We start from the raw sequence: 24,204 nt of genomic DNA on the forward strand, positions 1-24,204 counted from the left end.
GTAAATTAAGCCCTCCAGAACAAAAAACCCTGCGCGATCTTTTCCATGTTCACCTCCGAGGTACCAAAGCAACAGCGATGCTTATGAGTAAAAAAAGCTAACAGGAGCATTGTGAAAATACGTCACTGATGGAGAAACTCCCCTGCCTGCCGCTTGTTATTGACCTAGGGTTTCAGATGAATCACTCACCGTGAAAACCAAGGCCACTCAGTTCCCCTTGGACTTGCGTCTGGTGAATGGGTGGGGGAGATAAGAAATTCATTTAAGAGACGCACCCCCATTTTCGGCTGTAATTTTTGGGAAAAAGGTTACACGTGTTTACACGGTATGCATGTTTTTGTGCAAGGGACACATTAAATAGAAAATGTGTGATTTACAATCGCATGTGTGCATGTAAAATTTTCTCATAAAATGTTATTTCAATTATGTAATATATTTTACATACATTTCTTCATAGTAGAGGAGTAGTAAAACAAATCAAGACTCATGTATCAACTATCCCCCTCAAATCTAACATCTGAGTAATAGGGTTGTCTGCCTGCAATAAACAACTTTACTTATAACATGAGCCATTATTGTGAAGTTATTGTCACCTTACTTAAATAATATTCACACTGAATAATTAATTCAGTTTTGGATAAATATGAAATAATGACGAGAATATTCATATTTTATCGTCAATTAAAATTGGTTCTATAATGTTATTATGATTGGATTCAATAGTAAATGAGACACTGATCTCTCTCCCTAAATGATCTTGATAGCAACATCTTTGGCTTCACCTTTGAGATTGTGCATGACAACTGTGAAAGTCTCTGTTTTGTTTTTTTATTTTGAAATATATTCATGTACAAAACAATATAGAATTAAAAAGTCTTCAATAAACATAATAAAGATTAAACATTATGAGAGTAATAATAAATCCATTCAATCACATAAGAACTGAAATTTCAATGCAAAAGGACACAAAGCAGAAGTGATAGGCCTTTTCTTAGAACCCTGGTTACCATGTTCTTGTGCATTTGTTCAGCAAAAGAGAATACTGCATATTATACATGTCCAGAAACAAATACCCAGTCATTTATATTTATGCGTTATAACATGGTACTTTGCATTCATCCCAGTCACTGAATTACATAGAGGAGCACAATAAAACAGTGACGAATGGAAATGAATTTACAAGATAAGGACTTAATCTGCTGGTTAATTATTTCAATAGGATCAATAACCCTTGGAAGCAATGTATGCAAGTATTCAAATGATTATTTTGAAAATAAATTTCAGAAGCAACATTTTTTTGATTGATTGATTTTTGACTGATTTTCATCTGTAGATAGTTAATTCATCTCCAGGCCACATCTTGTTCAACAATTTCTTGTTATTGCTACCTTTCTCTGAAGAAAATATTAATGTGGGCCATTGTTGTAATCCCTAGTCCTATCATATTCCCTAAAGCTTGATTTCTCCTATAGTTGATGCTCACCAAATGCATAGTATAATAATATATCTAGTTATCACACATATGTACCTTTGAAAACTTGATCTTCGGTGGGGATGTCAGTGCCATGCTGGTGAAAAATTGTAGCTATGATGCACGTAATAAATACAGAATCAATGCCAAATTTTATAATTGCATAATTTTCACTATGTATTTGAGGCTATAGATTGCTGAGAGTGCAAAAAATCAGCAGGGAAAAATCATTGACCTTGACCGGGAATCAAAATCCTGATACCTCTAACTCACCCCAGTGGCTGTTACTAATGTACAGGGCAAGATGCCTTGGTAACTGCATTGTTTTAAATTGAAACTCGAGCATAGTTCCTACATTGATTAAACTATCATGGCATTTTTTCTTATGGTTTGGTTAGAGCGCATAGTGCAAAGTCTACATAGAAATTTGATTTCTCATTCTGTTTGTGGAAAATGATTTTCCAAATGGAATTATTGCAATTTGAATTAACTAACAGGTGAGTTGATAAAATTTAAGTGCTGGCTATTCCACGGATGTAAAAAAAGAGATTGCTAGTGTTGGATCCTCTTACATAAATCTCGGCACTTACTCCTTCTGGGTCCATTATGCCAGCCCATGTTTAACCTTGGTCATCTAACACAAAACCATTAGTGTCAATGCAGCTAGGCACTCCCCAGATTTTCAAAAAAATAAAGTAAATTATGCTGTAATAAAAATCACCTCAAACATGACACAGTTCTTAAATCTTAATGATATCCATGCGTGACGTATCTATACGATGCATGTCTTACTTCCAAGGGTTAAAAGACACAAATTATTGCAAAATTCACCATCAATAATCTACCTTTTATTGCATTAATGAACCTCTGGAAAATACTTTATGAATACAATTTTATTAATGGGACGGAGGAGTTTCACAGTGAAAGGATGAAAAGAATGGGTTTTGTGTCACTGTGCATGCATGTAAGAAAGAAACAGCACGCAGCTCACACAATTACATAAAGAGGGAGCTGAATTCAGCCAATTGCCTATAGGCTCATTAATGCTGACATATTAATTATCTCACCAATTTGAATTGAATTAGTATTATAATATGCAATAATAATTACAATATTCATTACAACAATAATAATAAACTTTCAGTCTTTATGTGTTATGGGGACAAGGCAGAGAATAATCCTGTGCAAGTTTCCCCTTCCATACATCGCACACTTGGAATATTCATGTATTTGAAAATTAACTTATGTACATCCTCACACAATATTAATCCAGAACCACATAATTTTTTTCATTATGTAGGTATATTAAAATAAAATAAATACATACATAACTAATCCTCCCATTTTTTCAAATGCCTGACAACCATTATTGCCATAAGATGTTCATAATCTCTCATTTAAATATTTACCTATCACAAAATTACATCTGTGAGCAATCTTTAAAGTAAGATAAATGCCAATCATCAGTTGACAGAGATCCCAAAATTCGAAATTACTAATTTAATCAGGCTTATCATATTTCCAAGCAAACAAGCTGTTAGAAGTTAACAAGAAATATCATGTCTATGAATTGAATCAGATGCCAATTGTCCACACCTCAATTTTGCCGTACACATTACATTGCATAAATTCAATTTATTAGTCTATAAACAATTCTTTTTCCAAAATAACAGGGATGGCCTCGCTATATTGGTTGGTTAGTAATTGTTTGGGGACCAAGATGTTTGGCAACTAGTGGGATATGGTCTGAAAGCCCCCTCCAAGCAGCCCTCATTCCAGTCACCAATAAAATAAAGGAGCCCTAAATTTATTCCTGGACAAGAGCGCCCAACAATACCAGACCACCCCTGCAAAAAATGAGATTTTTTACTACTTTTTATACAATGTGGAGCTATTGTGCAATTTGAAAATAACAAATGTCAGTGAAATACTAACAAACTTAGTGAGATGATTAAACTAGATCATTAAAGTTCCCTAGTGGACTCAATCAGGACACATGATAAGCCTAACAGTTAAAAACCTAATGAAATGGACCATTTTCAGTCCTTAATGTACTCCACTAGGCATTTAAAACAATGTATTACGGTATTTCAAGCAATAGTGAACCTACGGCTTGTAGACGTTATATTTCTAGGGTTCCCCACCATGCCAAGTACTACTCTGAAATGACAAAAGTATTAAATACCCAACAAATATTGAAGCATTTGGCATCATGGAGATCCTGATCATGAGGGACATCAGATAGATGCCTTTCCACCAAGTATGCCAGAAAAGTATAAGGTCCAACACCACGTAACTGGTAATCCATTCTAATACAATCAAGTAAATGAGGTAGCTTCCACATTCACATTTCCTCAGATCACTACCTTTATTTATGGACCTTGTAGAAGTTATTTTCTTAGAAGGTGGATCACTTTTTATGTATCTCAGCTGCTTCACTTGGATGAATTAGCTCCCTCCTATAATTTCTTATGAATAGGTATTCAATTTTGTCTCTTTGTTTTATAGTAGGTACATACCAAAAGTATCACAGTGAAAATGAAAGTCCCTTTGCTGTTGTAAGGTTTACAGGCCATCATTGAACTATCAAACTACTGAAACTTATCTTAGGAATAAGAAAAACAGAAACAATTTCACTATCAAGATTTCAACTTATGTCCCATAGCATATTTTTAAACTGTATCATAGCAGTTTATATGGACCAAAAAGAAAATAGTTTGAATTTAAGGCCAAATGACACCTCTGTTAGTCTTCATCCGTAGTAAATAAGTTTATGTACAATATCCTGTTTAGGGAATCAATGCAAAAAGTTAGATTAGTCATATATTTCAAGAATTATCACATCCCAATAAAAGGCAGCCCATTGCTGACTTTTTAAAGTTTTCATCAAGTATCATTAGATAAGAGGAATTATGAAGCAGCATGATAATTGCAAAAAATCTTTAAGAATTGTATTTAATCATAAACACACATTTTCTCAAGGTCAATGAAATTTTCACCAGTTAACCTGTAAAAGTGAAATAATTGTTGTAATAGTAAACTTCCAGGATTCCCATGTATTTAAAAAATTGACAACTTGGCAAAGTAAGCAAAGACCATAACTGTAATCTCCAATTGCATTTGAAATGCCAACTTCCATCCCAAGACCAGTACTGCAGAAAAGAATGCAAGTAATAATACACACTTAACCATGGAAAATTTTAAATGAGAAAAGTTGTGTGACTAAGGCAGCACACCCAGATTCCTCACTGCTTTCATGGAATTCGTAGCTCTGGTAACTCAAGGAAACTTGCAGGACATGTTTGTTTGTTCGGAGGAAATGTTTGGCTTATTTAGGCAATCTCTGGGCCATTTAGTGCATATTTATGTTGAGTTATTGTTAGAAGACATTAATCAACAGCCTACTCCACAACTAAGCAGGCTGGCAAGTGTTCTCGAAGGTATTCAAACAGCTCCTGGGAAGCTCCAGGGCAGTTGGTCAGTTCTAGCTCCTGAAGGTGCCTGAGTTGAATGAGCGAAGATAGGCCGCTAGCAGTCAGTAGAGGGCAACCTGTCAAAATTGAATCTTCTAATCATTAAGATTTCAAACATAGGGAAATTTCAAATATCCCTCCCAAATACGGGGAAAATCCTTAGGAATAATCAAAAGGGAGAGGATATTCCCTATTATTTCTCAGTACTATTTACTTCAGTCTCTGTACCATGCTTCCTCCAATCTTTTGTGCTCTAGCAATTGATAAAATAGTATATTGAAAGGAATGTATGGTAGAGATAGGAGACTAAGAGGAGGGTGGGGAAGAGAGGCTAGAGAAGTGAATCTGCTATTGGTTTGGGATGTGATAAGCAGATAATCCAATGAATTGCCAATCAGATGGCAGATAATCAAGAATATGCAGTAATTCATTAAAACTTCACAACTGTGTAATATATACCAATGACCAATAATTTCAATGTGGAAGACAATTTTTAAACTTCTCCCAAAATCAGGCCTCAAACAGACTTCACACAATTGAAAAAGGGAACCAATTGGATTTCACAACCATTGACTGGACAAAGCAAGATGATTAATTGGATATGAGGAATGCAAAAAGCGAAAACTCCCACAAATTACACATTCAGCGCAGGCCACAGCATAAAGGGAGCCAATATTACCAAGATAATGGATTTGTATCTTACATTCCATCATGCATACATTTTAGCACACCAAATTTGGAATGAATGTATGACATTATATTTCTATTTCTGATTAATATGTATTGATTGCAATTAAATAGGAGATACTCACCAGCAAGAGAAAGAACTCGTAAATTCCTCATTGAGCAAAGATGCTGGATCCCAAAGTCTCGCACTTGAGAGCACCAACGTAGGTAGAGCACAGACAGTGACGTCAATGTTGAGATGTAACCTACTCCAATATCTGTTATGTGGACACACCTACAAAGCAATTTTGAGGATTCACTGTATCAAAAAAATAATAGACTTTTGCAAAATTACTATGTCATTAGGTGGATAGTAATGAATTGTACACCAAGGCTGTTGCAAGCAAGTGAGGCTATTGCAGGGGATTCAGAGGTTCCAACCCCCCTGACATGTTTGGGAGATAAAGTGTAAGGTATAAATCCTCCAAGTGAAACCCCTGAAATGATTTTCTCTCCCAATAAATCTCTCCGATATGGATTCTCCATGATAACCCTCCCACGACAAATTTTTGTGGCTATGTCCGTGATACATATGTACTCATTACTGAATCATTATTAAATTTGGCCAGTTGGAAATTATAATGTGACTTATCCCACAAAATTTATAGATTTGGCACTATTATCTTGGTGCAACTCATGCATCCTGGCCATGAGCAGATGTGTAATTTGTCTATTAAGTATTTAATATATGTACAGGATTTGTATAAAAAGTAACCGGACTGAGCTTGTTACGCCTAGGTAAATCGTGTGCAAACCGATTGTTGGTGCTATAGTGGTGGTGGGGGATCGAAGGAAGGATAGCAGGCCTGTAGACAATTCAATTGCCTGTAGATGCTTGGAGGGTTAGCATCGTGCGAGAGCTCAGTGCGTGTTCGGTGACCTCGTCGGAGTGAAAATGGAGCGTACTATCCAGCAACGTTTAACACCAAATTTTGTGCCAAACTCAAGAAAACGCCTACGGAAACTCTTCAAATAATCAATGAGATTTACGGTGAGGATGCTGCATCCAGAACTCAAGTCTTTCAGTGTCACAAGGATTTCCTGACGTCAACGATGAACAGCATGCCGGACGTCCATCAACTAGTCACACGGACCCAAATCCGTGATGTGTCGAACACTGACCGTCGTCTGAGCATCCAAGAAATTGCAGAAGAGGTCGGAATGGATAAGATGACTGTTCACGATATTGTTAAGAACGATCTGGGCATGAGGAAGATCTGTGCGACGCCGGAGCCAAAACACCTGACAGACGAGCAAAAGGAGCGTCGTGTTGCTGTCGCTTCAGAAACCCTTGATCGCCTGCAAACCGAACTGGATATTTTTGACAGCCTGGATACGGCACCACCGGACTTCTTCCTATTCCCCAAGATCAAGAAAGTACTGAGACGCGGTTCAGGACTCTAGAAGCCATTCAACTCGCTACAACGAGGGCTCTAGATGCCTTGCAGGTTGTCGACTTCAAGGGGGCGTTCGAGCACTGGAAAATCCGATACCAAATGGTTATCAACTCTGATGGGGACTACTTAGAAGATTTCTAGAGGAAAATTGTACAAATTTTGCCAATTAATATGTTTTCTGAGCTCAGTCCGGTTACTTTTTATACAAACCCCGTACTTGTCTATTGTGTACATATATGTAATTAATTATTATACACTCCCAATCCACCTCAGTTTTCAGTATTGCACCTGCAATATCCTCACTAATCTAAATTCAACTGCTCAGATCTGCCAACATATTAACCTAGCATTGCTAGCAGTACACAAGATAAACGTGTACCTCAAGTATTTTTCCACCTAATATTTAAGGAATCCCTTTGCTTGAAAATAAAAAATCAGCAAAATGTGTCATGACAAAGAGATTAAAACATAAAACCGCTGTCCTTACCGATCTAATGTCAGTTCTTGTAAATGAGTCAGGTCACAAGCTATGCACTCCAGGGCGGCATCAGTGATTCGTGGGCACCAAGAAAGGTCTAGACGCAACAGCCGTCTAAGGTTCTCAGCAACAGCTTCAATGCCTTCATCAGAAACTTTGCTGCATCCAGAAAGACTCAAGCATGTTAGATGAGGAAGAGCGTGAACTGCAAAGAAAAATATTGATAAGTAATACATTTTACAATCACAAAAGTAGTACATATTTCATATGCACCTACCATGAAATTATGAAATTATAAAATGCAATATTTTTGGACCATAAATTTCCTCTGAAGTTTCCTGGAGCATACACACACGTTAAACAAATGCTTTTTCCATTCAATGTAAAATATAGGTGCACTTTTGGGTTAATACTGGCTTAGTCATACATGTAATAATGTTCTCCATGATTATCCATTTTTATGTGTTAATTAATTAATATGTATTGTACACTTATATTTTCTTTTCAAGAAAAACTTCCTCAAAAACTACTTCATCTTCAATGGGTCATGAAAGAATACAAATATTATGCTTGTTATGATATACTGCACAATATGCCGCACCACCACTATAACTGTATCTTCAGCATTCGACTAAATAATACAATGACATACCTTCATTTGCATCTCATTCTTATGCCTGATCTACAATGGGACATAAGCCGCACAACGTAAGCCAAAATGCTATTCCACAATGGACATAAGCTGTGAGAAAGATCAACAAGTTCATCCTTAAGGCTTACGGCTTACATCTAGCCAATCAGAGGGCATCTTGAGTATAACTGCTCACATTTTTAATGATATAGCCTATCACATTCATAACTTTTAATTGCAATTACTCGTGGGTATAAAAACCCTATTGCAAATATTGAGAATAAATGGATTATTCTACACTCAAGTGGGAATTTTTGAAAACAGATCAAAAACCACAAACAGTGGAACATAAATTAAGCGTCAAGCGGGATGGACTGGGGGCTCCCATATGTAATCCCTTTAGTAGTGTCATAAGTATTTATTCAAATCAACTAAATTAGAGAAATGAACAGTGATATAGACTCACCAATGTTGAGCACACCATGGTTCGTGATTTCCCAGCAAGAGTGGAGTTTGAGTGAGGTTAGAGAGGCTCTATGGCGAGGTCCTGAAAAGGCTGTTAATGCTGCGTCGGTAACATGGTAAGCTTGAAGCTCAAACTCTGTGAGGTTAGGAAGTAAAGTGGCCACAGCACCAACTGCTTCATCACCAATCTGCAAAAATCAATAGGAGACAGCAAATCGCAATAATTAGTGGGATGAAATCAAGTTTGGAAAGCGCATGCACAACTATGACAGCATCTGCAGTAAATTTGTAGTGAAACAGGTACTTGTTCCATAGTTACATTCTTAAAACCTTTGACAGATCTCTGCTATCAATTAAAAAAGCAACGCAAGGAGCAAGTACACCAGGTCACATGATGACACACTACATAATATCTAATAAATAACCGAGGACATGAATTCATGCCCCTTTAATATAATTACATATTATCATCATCAATGTATGTAATATATTTTATCAATTGATGAATTACAGTAAAACTCCCATTTCATGTTTTTTAGGGTGTTTAACTGGAAGTTTAAAAAGTGGTAGTGTCAGAGACAGATTAAGGTTACTATTTTGGGAGAGGCAGTTTACTACGTTGTGTGCTGCCTTCATAGTATGCAATTTATCTCAAAAATGATGCACCTTCTTAGAGTAGTGGCATATACATATTCTCCAGGCAAAAAAGTTTACGAGGTCTTTGAGAAAAGTAATGAGACTGGCAGTACTGCGGGCGATCTGGCAACGTTGTGTCTACCAGCCTGTGATAGACCGATTTGTTCATCTCTTCCACTTCCTCTGTGCAAGTTTCAACTCCATACACATTATTTTTGTCAGGGCCAACAGTGAAGTTGTGTTTTTGTTGTGTGTTACAAAAATGGAGCATCAGAATTTAGAGCAACATTGTGCGATAAATTATTGTGTTAAACTTGGTGAATCCGCAAGTGTGACTTTTAAAGAGTTGGAACTGGTACATAACTTATAAAGAGCACAAGTTTTTCGCTGACACAAATCATTTTTGGAAGGCCAAGAACACGTTGAAGATGAACTTCGCTCAGGAAGACTTTCAACTTCAAAAACTAATCAAAACGTTAAAAGTGTGAGGACTTGTGAGCTCAGACCGTCATTAAACGTTAAGAATGATGAATTAACAGTTAAATTTAAGCACTTTCACCGTGCATCAGATTTTGACAGATGATTTGAGCAGGCAAAAGATTTGTGCCAAGAGTGATTCATGTGAGACCAGACATTGCAGACAAGTGGATGCTAAACCATGACAATGTCACCCCGTGTCACCCGGCCATTCCTAATGGTGAATTTTTTATCTCCAAATGCATCGCTATTGTCCCTAAACCCCCTATTCACCTGATTTGAGTCCTTGTGACTTTTTCCTTTTCCTGAAATTGAAAAATGTCCTCATAGGACATCATTTTGGAACTCTGGAGAACTTTCAAAAGACTGTGACTGACCAGTTAAAAGCCATGCCATTTCAAGACTTCCAGCACCGCTACCAAGAGTGGGAACAACACCTCCGCCGGTATATAGCTGCTAAAGGGAACTAGTTTGAAGGGGATAGCATTTTTTTTTTAAACTTTAGTGGGTAAAAAATGAGTCTCATTACTTTTCTAACACACCTCGTATTTGTTGAGCTGGTAAAATAAAAATTTGCCTTGCAAAACCAATTGATTTCTATCCATATTTTAATCTGGTCAATTACATTATATCTCTCACCCTGACTGATTAAAACTGCTCATCTTAGCATAGTCAGGTTTTGGGAAAGTACATATAAGGAAGAAGTCTTACCTGTGCACAATCAGCTAGGGACAATCTACATATTCGGGCATTAAGGCTCCTCCCGAGCCCTTCCCCAGTGATGCCATTGCATCCTCTAAGACGCAACTCCTCTAGTGATCTAAGGTGGGCGGTAAGAGCAGCTAATGAGGCATCTCCAAATCCACAGCTATTAAGAACTAGACAATGTATGTTCCTTGCAGGGCGCAGCATGGTAACCTTGATAGAAGAGTAAGGGAAAAAATTATTTCAAAGCAATAAATACATACATGATACTAAAAACTTTTTACCAATAGAATAAAAGTTAACAAATATATAAGGGGGGACCAAAAAATAACCGGACAGAAATCACTGTGCACGTATCACATATTTTGGGCTTCTCCCACCAAATGGGTGATATTTCATCATTTCTGAGTCAGTGTGCAAAACTTTAGACGGTTGGGCGACTTTAGGCTTTAGATGGTTGTAGCGAGCCCCTGTGGCAGTTTACATTCGAAGAGTTATTTGATCTCTTCAATTTTTGAAATGGCTGATATTCGAGAGCTGCGAGCAACATTGAAAATTTGTTCTCTGCTTGGCAAAATTTAGTCAGACATGGTTAATCTTCAGTCTACATCTTATAAAGAACACACCTTTAAAAGAACTGAAGTGCACGATTGGTATTCGGAATTCAAACGTGGCAACATGTCGATCGAAGACATTCAATGCCCGGGCCTGCCTTCCAGGTCCAGAACTAATGAAAATGTGGAAAAAAATTGTGCCCTTGTGCACGAGGATAGGAGGCATATTGTTTATGAACTTGCTGAACAATCTGGTCTTCCTTTAGGCTGTTTTACATGGGGCACGGAATTGCGAAGGTTAGAGCTGCATTAATTTCTTAAATGACGTGGAATTGCGAAATTAGAACAGGGGCTATTTTGCCGTCTTGCATTCTCGCATGTGTTCTAGCAATTCACTGCTTTACACGACGCAATTTTGATTGCGCCTTCGCCTGTACGTCAGATTGTGCAATTCCGTGTACCGTGTAAAACGGCCTTTAGAGTTCATTGCAGTGAATTTAAGCTGAAGATTAGTAAATGAGACGAATCGCGGCGAAATTCATCCCCTGTTTGTTGACTCCTGATCAAAATGCGGCACGTGTTGCAGCTTGCCGCCCTAATGGATAAAATCCCTAATGGATACTTTACAAGTTCAAATATATTGAAAGATTAACTGTACAATTAACTTTTCCAGGTGAATTGAATTGGAATAGCATTATAACCACACTATAGATGATACACTTTTCAATTAGATTAATATCATAAAATAGATGTCAGCACGGAACACAATCAATAGTCATAATATAGGCCAACAGAGGTTCATTAATAGTAGGAAGACGCTTGCGATAAAAAGGGACGACCCAGCTCAGACAGCAAAGACTCTTAATGTAAATGTAAAATCAATAATGGAGCAATACTTTGATGGCAATCTATTTAAGTAAATTGATGGCAAAAAGATAGCAATGCATTTCTCCTTGCTTTACCAAAATACTCATCAACTAATATCATTCATTGAAACCTGTAGCCATTTCCCAGATGGTGGATAAAAAGATACTTCACTTTCGTCCCACAATGAAAAACTTACTAAAAATGGGAATATTTAATCGAAGCATAATTTGAATTTTCCGTTTTTAGAGCGCATGATAAATTGAAGCCACCGGCCTTGCATTTTAGCCATCTTGCAAACCACCAAAAAAATGTAATATTCATTTCAGAATGAGAATAATTATAAAGCTAACCGAAATTTAATTTAATTAAATTTTAGATTTCTTGCAGCAGGATTTACCGAGCTCTTGGCAGCATTCTGGGGAAGAAGTGTGAGTGTTAGAAGAAATGGGTGTGTAAAAATTTAATTTTTCTGCATGTGCAGGGGTCCATCCTAACACATTAACATCTTTTCTAACCACAGTAAGTAGTTCACAAATTCATGCACAACAAACGGTTTACATAATTAATCATTAGAACTAGGAGACAAAAACTGACTGGAATTATTTGAACTCTTATCCAGCTACACATTTTCATTATGATTCCACATGCATTTCCAATAAAATAAAGTACATTACATTACTGTTCCAATATATCCACGCAACTATTTGTAATGTGAACGCAATTATACAGTGAGCTGATATGTATCACATGAGGTCTCATTGTTTGAACACCTGAGAAATCAGCAGTACCCAATAGAGATGAAATATTTTGGAATCAAATTAAACAAAGATAATTTTAAATTAAGATTAGACGTAGCAAAATACAACAGCATGCAATGTCAAGATCCACTCAAATTTCTATGTTTCAGATCATAAATTGAATTCATTTAAAAGTTCCGTTTAACTGTATTGAAACATATACCCCAGTCCAGAAAACCATTTATTGTTTACATTTAAAAAATCAGGAATGCTACAAGAATACTTAACTTACCAGTTTTCACTTTGGTTAACCTTGAATCCATGTGGTATAGGTTTGTTAAATGCTCCCCTACCATGAAAATTTACTTGTGGTGTATGGTGTGTTGCCTGTATAGAAGGGGCATTGGCTGCAGCATGCAAGTTCCAAATATTCAGAAGCAAGTACTAGGTATGAAAGAGGTGACATAATAGAGATACTTAGCTCCTATTTTCTCATGTACACATATTTGGAGGTTGCTTTTCTCACCTAATCACACCTGTACACATTACCTGACCACGTGCAATATAAATTAAAAATTAAAGGATTGATAAATAAAAGGTAAATTAAAGGATGGATAACCCATAACCAAGCTAATATGAGTTGGGTTCAAGGTTGAACCAATATGAAAACAGGTCATCAGAGGTTCTTGTTATCAGCTGTTTGTTTCCTAAGGTTAGCATATCATGATGGCATCAACCTTTAAGGATTTGGTATTTATTTTACAGAGAATTGATTTGTTTTTGTTTTCGAATTGAAGAATAAATTATAAATAATGGAACAAAGATTCAACCTACCACATCAGCAACTTCAAGGTCAGTGGCATTATTGAGGCAAAGTGTGTCAAAGGCCCTTTGTTCAATAGATCGGTACACTAGGGTTCGGGATTCTGGGGATGTTGTTCGCAGTCCAGGACCTGGAAGACTGGCCATTAAGTTGGACCACAGGGGTGGGTGTGCATACAGAAGATCTCTCCAGCGAGTGCATACCTAAAGCATCAAAAAGAAAGAGAGTGAAATGCTGCTTTTTGATAATTTATGACCACATCAACATCTCTATATATTATTATTCTAAAACTTAATTTCACAAAACTATGAAAATGGTTGGCCTTTTCAAAAGGAGCTTGGAAATACATTCTGATTCTGCAGCAATGCAGGGGATTCACAAATTTGCTGCACAACCCTGGCCCATCTCAACTTTATTGCTTCAAACGACTGACCTGGAAATTTTTCAGGACACAAGACCTCTAGCTGATGCAATGATGAACACAAAAAAGTGAAGTCATTACTTAACCCTAAAGTTGGCACCTGGGGTTTAAACACTTCAAGGGTTTTAAAAATGAAATATTTCATGCAAAAACAAGTGATCTGTAGTGAAATTTTCAATGCCTTACAACAACACACTTATGCAGCTAGTAAGTACGCTACCTCTATTTTTCAATAAGTTAATTCCTTTTAAAAACACATTTTCTCCTTTGTGGGTCAAGAAATACTATATGCCCACTAAGTTACCTACATTAGATTTTAAGTTGGTCGTATGCTATTTGTACTTGACTTCTGCTCTAAATACATTCATGTAACAAGAATAATGGAAAAAACAAAATTATTTAATCTCATTGACTAGATATTTTGAAAAATACCCATGGAATTATCTTTAGGAATAACAGTGATTGAAAACATTTTCCCCTCTATGATGGAATCACTCCACAGTTTTCCTAATGGTAGTTGAGGAGTAAACAAGCAGTTCTTCTAATTATTTTCATACTCTTATTAATTTACCTAAGGTTTGTTATATGAGTTACTGATATACTTTACATCAAGTTCCTAAAGAAAAAATCCTCTTTCTATTCCATGCATTACTTTAATTATTACATGTTTTGAAAAACTTCCACCACTCAGGACATTTTTTTGTTTTATGAGTAGTAGATACAAATAAAATTTTCACTTATAATTATGGTCAATTGCACGTGCAGAATGCACAGTCTTGACTGAGTAGATGTATCTAATAATGGTGCGAAGATAATCATTCTCCTTCTTATGTGTACAAACTGTTATTGAATTGATGTGCATCAATGATCAACTATTTTCAACCTTTTGCCTCATATTTTAAGGTTTTATTCTTCTGTATTATATGATATTCTCTTTCAATTGTTTTCATTTAAAGTTATATACTTAAAATATAACTTAACTTTAGGTAAAGGCAAGTCCAATTTTTTAAAGACGTTGATGGCTATTGCTTTGAAATAACTGTCTCCATTGCTATTCAACCAGTCCACCTCTTATGTAAGCTTTTGTGCAGGATGCCTTAAATCTTCGCCTTTCTCATCCCTCCTTAATATATTTGCATTCAAAACACACATACCTCATTGGCACCAAGACAATATTCATAACTGACAACATTATCACCCCAGCAATTGTCTGTTATTTCCCTTAGGTGAAAATTGACTAAATGCCTGCTACAACACCGACCTACAATTATCGTCATCCATAGAAAGCCAGCCTCGGAGTGTGGAAGACAATGATTGTCTGGTGTCTCTCACTCATGGAAAGACAATTGCTATTCAAAATGCTGTGCTTGATGAGAACTGGACCAGATTTATCCATTCAGGCCTTGGTTTGGCATAGATGAGGAGGGGAAACTGAGATAAAGGAAAGGTGTTTGCAGCAAAAGTTTTAGGTTCAGGAGTGGTAGAGCATCCGGAACAAAATGTTGAGTTGAAGGACTTCATTGAGAATTGTGATGATATGTATAATTCGGAGGTAAGGAGAAGCTCAAAGGTGATGGTATTTTTGTTTCCAGCAAATAAAGAAAACAATTCTCATAGAGCCATCTGAAGGCATAAATATTCCACCAGGAAAAGTTTCTTAGCACCCTTGGAATAGAACCAGAGGTTTAATGACTGCTTAGGTATCAAGATGAACTGGTAGATGCTTAAATCTAGTTAGTGAAGGAGTTCAACCCTTTCATGCCAAACGTCGGGTGAAGCCGACAGGCACTTTCATGCACAGAAGACCTAACGTTAGGTGTAGCTGTCATGGAATTTTCAATGCAAATGACCAGATGTCAACTCCAGCCGACGTGAGGGAAGGGAAGTGACCCCTGAGGTAGAAATTATTGGATGCATTCAGGCCTGGCCTGAGACGCAGCTTAGCGAAACCTTAGGGCCACTCCTTGGTAATTAAGCCCGAACCTGCCACTCATTTATGATCACCCTCACCGCAGGTATCCGTTGCAAAGAGGTTATATTGTCAACAGTTTTTGCAATGATATATTTTGTTGCATGCTAAAATATTTTCATTCTTTGAAATGAATTATTCGTTTTTTTCTGTGCATAAGCAATTTTTCAATGAAATTTTAGCATTAAAAATAACAGACTTGTGGACTTATAGTCTTAGTACCTTGTGTTCACTAACTTTTTTGTCATCAATGCTGGAAATCCGTTTAAAATTCCACAATGCTTATATAAATGTCATAAATTCTGATAGAAGAGAGAATGATTGAAAATCAAATGCAATATTTGGCTTCAAAAACCACTGGTAATGCAATAAGTTGACCGTGGATATGTGCAAAGATAGGCTTAAAGGGTCTAGTCCAGTGGCCAGGGTAAGGGACGGGCATCCCATTAAGTTGGGTTCCAAATCCGAGGGATAAAAATACCAGGGTAACTCCACCAAAAAAGAGCTCCACACAGAGAAGTTTCAAATATTCAAATGCTACTCGTTGCACAGAAAATGCTTTCCTCTCATAGGCACAAGCAGGAAAGGGTTAACATGAGGGATCTTAAAGATGCATCCTTCTTTTGTGAATCTATGGATACAATGCATTCCAGAGGGTCTTTTCTTAAGAAAAGAGAAATATTTCAACAAACTGTAGGCTAAATTTAACTTCTAATGTCTGGGTTAGGCCAAGACACCCCCTAGATGTACATCCAGATCTACAGTTTAAAGGTTCCTACATTGCTGGTAATAAGACTTCAAAGGTCTCATATTCAGTTTAATGTATCCATTTGTGTCTACAAGCCTAAAATATGTTCTACAGTGAATTTACTACATCAATTTCAGACCAACACAACAGGCCAATCAAAGGTTTAACCCCTTGCACTGTAATGACGAGTCTAGCTCGTCATGAACTTTGACGACAAACCGCGTAATGACGAGTGTATCTCGTCATTGGATTTTCATAATTTTAGCACTATTTAAAGGAACAATATAATTATTTTGAAAGCTTAAAAATGTTAAAATATACATTATATGCATAAATAATTCATATTTCATGAAACATGATGCATTGGAAGGATTAAAATGATTTTATTCGAGGAGCGGTGTTCTCCATGTTTAATAATCACATTCTATTTCACGGTTCTACGTTTATTAAAAATTACAAAATATCATTTCATTAACTATCATTTACTAAAGAGGAATCTGTGGTGCATCCAAACAAACTGGAAGTTAAATATGTGAAGTGTCGAGAAAAAAGTGGCGAAACAAGGCATCCTAGTGGCAAGTCGAATGATTACACCATGGATATGTGAACTTCATCACCTAGAGGGAAACCTCATCCTGAAATGTTCCGGATTACCTAATCTCTTTTGACCAATTCTCAAAAACAGTTGGGCAACCTCATTTACCTCACCAACTTATTTTCTTAGGGATATAACACTGCTGCAACTTTTAAATTACTGACAGCAATGCTACTATAACATCATCCATTTAATTCATCATAACTCTTTAAGAATAAATTACAACATTTTAGCATCATCGTCACGGATGCTGACTTAAAAAAATATTGGGAGGGTCCAAGCCTTGCCCCGGGAAATTTTATAAGTAGTGAGTTTTAAGTTTTTTAAGCATTTTAGAAGAGTTATATGATCAACATTAGAACCCTGATAACATGAATCTCGATATCTGGACACTCCGGGGAAAATCGACAAGCCTGACACATTTTTTCCTCACACCCATAACGAATTTTTGAGGGGGCTCGGGCCCCCTCAGGCCCCATGGAGTCGGCACCACTGATCATCGTCCACCAAAAATGATTCACAAGTTCCACATTCATGCACTAGATTCAGTTAGCCTCTCAAAGCTTTCATCAAAGCTATGATAAGAACACAGGCCTGCAAGATAGATATCTATTAAGCCACACTCAACCCTCGATTGGTCGCGTGGCGTCTACCAGACGCTAGGGCATTTTCTTTTCTTAGCTCATATCGTATTTTCATAGTTAGGGAACTCATAATCCCTTTTATCTTATCATTTTATGATTCTGAAATAGTCACCAATATGATTACATGTTTTGTCACATTTATGAAGGAAATTTTGACCCTGTTGTTTTTGGAGTCCGGTAGATTCCACGCGGCAACTTAAGTTACAATTCATTACATTCTAATAGCTTCGTGATATTCATCGCAAAGTTTTTTAATGCGTTTATAATTTAAAATTAAAAGTCTTTAAAGCATTAAGTTTTGGATATGGGTCTTAATGCTACGAATTTTAGTTGTTATTAATTTAACGCTAAATAAAACAATTATTGCAAAGAATTTACTATGGTTCTCACTTTGAGTGAACTTTTGCATATATAATACACTGTTTCCCCCTCTGCTATATACATATACGGTGGCTTTTTACATTGATGTAGATGCATGACATAAAGAGTAAACATACACATAACAATTTTGTGGTTGCATTGAATAATAACTTTCTAGTCTGATAGGAGATATTTTGGTTCAAGTTAAACTGAATGCGCTATCAATATAAAATGTCCCCAAAATCAATAATTCCCCCAGTAGTCAAAATTATTTGTTAAATTATTAGCAAAATCCATGCTGTGAAACAGAAAAATATGTTTGCATTTGCAGTCCAAATTAAAAATGTTGAAATAATTTTGATGAAAGAAAAACCTAAGAAATGTCAAAATAAGAAGTATTCAGTCTCTTATTAATACAAATATCTCTATCACTATTAAGCATAAATTTGTTTTACATTTCATGAAATTAAGTATTCAATGAATGATATATTGTACTTAAATCAGTTATTTCTACTGTCATCCAATTTATTTAACCATTTTAAAATGGTGTCTGTGAGATGCCACACGACATATTGCATTCCAAAATGTGACGCAACTGACGGAGGGTTGATCGTACAAACATACGCAACCCTCTAACAGAAATAACTTTAAGAGACAAGTCATATCTTGTGCACCTCAAGTTGGGTATATCCTGATTAAGATCTTCCCAATGCCACAATTTTCATTGCCTCTTACCTGAGCCAAGGTTCTAATCTCTCCACTTGAGTAGCAGTACCAGAAAAAGTTCATGAGGAACTCTTCATCCTCCATCAGCTCTGCCCATGTCATCGGGCATGTCCTTTGAGGAACTATTCCGTTTGGCCTCCCAGTGGTAGTGGCAGTCAACGTGGATTGACCTGCCCTCTGTCCAGTTCCTACGGCACCCCTGCTTGGCTTCTCAGGGACACTTCCTTTGCTACCACCCCCACTCACCACACCACCTGAAGCACTGCTCCCCCCTCCCACACTACCTCCCCCTCCACAAAATACGTTCGTCACACGCTCCATCACACTTCCTCCTCCGCTCCCAGAGGCAGGCATCCCACTGCCTCCTCCTTTACCCCCTCCTCTATTCTCTGATCCACCGCTTCCACGGTGTTTGTTTCTGGTCAGTCCTAAGCCATTTATTCTCTTCGAAAGCTCAGCCGAGGCTCTCTCGACAACACCTTGCGCTGAGATAGACATGATGGCCGTAGATTTCTGTCAAATACTGCAGATTATTATACCAGCCTCCTGTTTTCCCCCTTCTTCCTCCTCCTGTAAAGAAAGTTTAGGAAATTAATGAACAGTTTTGCACTCTACCTTTCTTATTAATATCACTTGAAGTTTAATCTTTTTTTTTTGTTGTATGCCAATTCCATAACAAAATAATAGAGATGTACATTTTAGTTAGCACACACACTAATTTAAACACTGCCCAGGGCCTCTTAGAGCCATACTGGCCCCTAGGGTGACGTACCAGTATGTGGGCACCTGACCCCCCTAGTAATCTATGGAAGGCCTTGCAAAAGACCGTCTGTGCCCAGGAATCGGTGATATTGCTTCATAGACCATTCACCCTTGGTGGGTCTGACTATGATCAAATGCAAAATAAGCATAAGGACTAATATATATTTTAAACAAAGGCTTATCAAAATTTTTATAAATTTTGATTTATAACTTTGAGGTTCAAGTGTAAAATTAGAAGTTTTCCAAGTACATTCTTTCAATCCAAGACCCAGCATGGCTATAAGCAGGGCTGGATATTCTTTTCTCGTGAAAATTAATGAAAATCGAGCGATTCATTGTTGCAAATATATAGGTAATTTGCAGTATTTTCGACATGATTTTACCATTGTGCTAGGTAGGATTTAAATTATTGAAGTAAATTTCTACAAAGGCTTATTAGCATGTACCCATTTTTAGGTCATCAACGCCAAATTCGCTATTAGATTTGGCTATTTTATGGACTACAAAGGTAATATTTTTCGAATGAAAAGTGCGCCAGATCGATTAGTTATTCCTTCCTTTGTTTACATGGACTAAAATGAAGCGAACTCTTCAAGTCTGCCATAATATGCGAAATCAAAAGCCTTAATTCTCGTTTCAGCCGATATTTTTAGCGTGGTTACCCACTAAATCACAGAAATTTCATTAGTGCAGCTATGGTGGGGCGCTCGCCTCCGACATTCTGTCCATTAATAATGCTAGTAAAACCGGTCACGCGATCTATTAATTTCGTAACTATTTCCATAAGCGTAGCTACCGCCCAAATTAATCAACCAGAGCGTCGTTTTCGCTTGGTAGCTAATCTACTTTATTTAAAAAGATAAATTCTGCTAGTACTTGTATTATTTCCCGCGAATTATGCAAATGATTCTAGAGAGATTCGTCGTCATAAAAGAGAGAATCCAAATCATGCAATAAAAAATCGAAGAGAACTTAGGAAAACGATCGATGGGGAGAACTCAGTGAAAGCAGCTTTAAACGATCGAGACTTTGAAAATAAAACGAATTTCATATTCACCCTGATAGACGCAAAAAATCTATTTGACTTCGAGAAAATATCTGTTGTTCCTCTAAAATCAATTCAACAAGCGATGAAATTCCTATAATATTCTTGAATACGAGCAGGAATCGCACTGCTAAGCATCGTTCCTGAGAACAATAATATTTTAACCATAAAACTAAAATCGTCACCGTTTCATAAGAACTCGTAAGAAATCCTCTCTAAACATACCTTCGACCATTACAATATAAGAGTGTTATCAATTCCCAACATTTAATAGAGCGAAATTCTTACGATACGACGCAAAACCTTAGTGTTCGATGAAACGTCGCCACGGCTCCGCATAAAAACGAGACGATACGCAAAAATCATAAGATGTCATCATCGATTACTACCGCAACTCATTCAGGGAAGCACTTCAAGATAGACCACTCCAAGCATGCAAGTCAATTCACCCAACCCCACTAAGTGCTCCATTAGCGCTGGTTTCCCGGCCAAGCATTCCGTAGAACAGCATATGTCACACGAAGAGGGAAAAACCAAACATCGAAGACGCGAACAGGGGAGTCGGGAGGACAAGAGTACAAAAAATCATAGCATCACGGGATATATACATTGATTCAGAGGCCCATCGCGGTATGTGGGTCCATCACAGGCCTATTTCATCATTCGTTTACACTCGGGCTCGGTCGGCAGGTGCAGAGGGCAGTCAGCGTAGTAATGAGGGGTGGCCCAGGTGATCGCGCGCCAAGTGCGTGGGGCAGATAAGTGGGTCATCCTCAACCTCACGCACTATGCGACCTCCGCTCTCTCGATACTCACCTCAAGGCGGGACGGGGAGGGGTTGACACCGAAGGAAGGGTCTTCTTTACTCCCCTTCCAAACAGTACCCTTCCCTCTAAGGCGAAGATGAAGAAACGCTCTCTCTCTCCCCTCGGACACACCACTCTTTCTTCCAGGGGATGGAAAACTGTTCCGCAGATGCAAAAATAAAAACTCTCCCCGAAAATATCGAGTTGCGGTGAGCACCTTCTCCACCTGACTAGCACCGCTTCTTCACCGCTTCAGTCCACTGGCGGCGGGACGCAAACTCTTGGGGGAAAAGATGAGCGGGAAAAGAAGGCAGGGGAGGAGGATGATGCTCTGATCCGTAGAGAGAGAAAGAAGAGGAGGGAGGTTTTTACCGTGCTACGGTAGGGGGGATGGCAATGGGTAAGAGCGAGGGGGGATGAAGAAGTGACGATGATGACAGATGAGCATCGCGCACAGCAGCGACGTTAGCACGGAAGCGTCTTTCGCACTGCACCGGGGGATGATGGGAAGGGGGAAGAAGATAAACCCTCCCCCAGAGGATGTCAACAGCGGTGCTCCTTGCGCGCACCTAACACGTCAGGAAGCAGCTGATAGCACCCTCCACCGAGATAGGGATGTCCTGTGCCTCTCTCTCTCTTGATTTAAAGGTACAGGCTGAAACTCATGATTGACTCGACCGAGGAGAGGGGACGAAGCGCGGTGTTGTGTGGTGGACTCCAATGGCCCGCAGCGGTTCGGCGACAAAAGCGGCGGTGTGCAATTCCGAGCGAGTGCAAGCAGCAGGTACGACACGTACGAAGGAGAAGCTGAAAACGGGGTTACGAGGAGCGGCGAAAGCGGCAGTGAAGAGGTTCGGCCGGCGTTATGATACGAGAAGCAGCGTCGTAGCCGACCTCGCTGCGGGGTGGAGGGGGGGTATGATGTTTCCTAGGGGGCGCTTCGCTCGATACCGGGGCACGAGGACCCTAAAAGAGGAGCGGTGAATGCTCGCTGAGGGGCGATCAAGCGGACCAGGGGGACAAAGATCGATATGAGGCGATGTGGCGGAGGCGTGTTGGGGGTTGCGAGAGGGGACGGAGCAGGCGGTGGTGGGGCAACGGAGTCGCGGCGAGTGCGCAGCTTCGTATGTGGGGGAAGGGACCGCGATTGCGTCGGACGAGTGCCCAAGGGTTTGCGGGGGACTGTGGGGGAGGCAATCCGGGGATGAGGGAGAGTTGACAAACAAACTCGAGGGAAATAAAAGGGTCACCCGTAAAAATCATTTGATAACGGTAAGCGCGACTGATTGACTGAAGCGGTGCGGAAGGATTAAGCGCATGGAAAAAAATCGCTTTCTGAGTGGGGTGCAGTAGAAGCACAAGAGATTAAATAGAACAAATAAAAAACAAAATATCGAAGATTATTAAGAGAAGAAGAAATTTGAATGCAGCTAAATCCGTTCTTGAAATAAAATCGAGATCTTTCAAGTCAAAAAAAAATCGGTAGCTAAGGCATTAATGCAGAAGCCTCGATTTTCCCAAAGCGATAAAATATATTACCGCTTATTACCTTATTTCCACCCATGATCGACTCGTATCATCATAATAACAAAAAATATGGCGCTAAAAATAAAGAAAACAATGAGTGATTTAATATATAACAAACGATTGATAAAAGATTTTACTGCACGTGAAAGGTGAGAACTCCTTTGTGGATGCCCCCAAACAATTATTCGTACCAAACAGTAAATAATATTTTTAAAATTTAAGCTGCAAGTCATTGTTTTTCAGAAATTCCAACTTGAAAGAAAGCCCAAATGTTTCGTCAAGTATAACATTACACATGATTTCGCATACTGAGCTAATGAAAGGGACCAAAATGTTATTTTTCAATCATTAAACCAGAAGCTACAAATACTTTTCTACTTTATTGAACAATGATATTAGTTTTTGGCATATTATTACATCATAATAATTAAATACAGTTCATTGTTAAAAAAACAAAAGGTTTCGAGGGTTAGGAGACCACTCAGAAAGGTTGCAATATTTTATGGGGTCATGGAGCAAGAAACTGTAGCCAGATATTTTTTCTGGGGGTTCACATGGAGGAAATTGGTGATTGGATTTCTGGGGGGATTCATTTGCAGGGGGTAGACTGAATCTCCCAAACATTTTGTGGGGGTTGGAACCCCTCTCTATCTGACCTAGTCATGCCACAAAGGCATATAATGCCCTGGATCAAAACTAGGAAAGGCAAGCCACGGTTGTTCAAGTTATAGGTAAGATTTAAGCACGGAAAAGGCGAATGAAACCAAGATTTTAAGGAAACTGTAACAGCTCTTCATTAGTTTTTAAAAATATTTGCTGGAAAAAATATTATCTTCCTTAAAGACATTTGCGAGTTTTGCTTCTAGGGGGGGGGGGGGGGGGGGGGGGAGGGCAGCTGCCTCCCCCTGCCCCTTGCTGGGTACACCCATGTCATGCCATACTTAAAAATATTTATGTGTACTTCAAAAGTTTTTTTCCATAAATAAACGTTTAACCCTTTTGCTCCCATGTTTTTTTTCAAAATTGATTCCCAAAATACCAGAGCTCTCACCTGGTGGCCAACATATATATTGTTAGGTACGGTGGCGCCGACTCCATGGGGCCTGAGGGGGCCCGAGCCCCCTCAAAGATTCGTTTGGGGGGGCGAAGCCCCCTCAATAA

At 38.3% G+C, this 24,204-nt stretch overlaps 1 protein-coding gene across 1 annotated transcript; it reads right to left on the reverse strand.

Moving 5' to 3' along the window:
• Positions 1 to 912: 912 nt before the first annotated feature.
• LOC124157502 (F-box/LRR-repeat protein 16) lies at positions 913 to 22,467 on the reverse strand. Its single transcript, XM_046532241.1, has 8 exons — positions 21,527 to 22,467; positions 18,913 to 19,473; positions 13,452 to 13,643; positions 10,466 to 10,672; positions 8,643 to 8,829; positions 7,555 to 7,750; positions 5,757 to 5,905; positions 913 to 5,021 (listed from the first exon to the last, which is right to left on the reverse strand). The coding sequence occupies exons 2-8, from the start codon at positions 19,399 to 19,401 to the stop codon at positions 4,873 to 4,875; spliced, it is 1,569 nt and encodes a 522-aa protein (XP_046388197.1). The 5' UTR covers positions 19,402 to 19,473; positions 21,527 to 22,467; the 3' UTR covers positions 913 to 4,872.
• Positions 22,468 to 24,204: the final 1,737 nt, after the last annotated feature.

This window comes from Ischnura elegans, chromosome 4 (assembly GCF_921293095.1).
Source record: "Ischnura elegans chromosome 4, ioIscEleg1.1, whole genome shotgun sequence".
In the NCBI taxonomy this organism is placed as follows: Eukaryota; Metazoa; Arthropoda; class Insecta; order Odonata; family Coenagrionidae; genus Ischnura; species Ischnura elegans.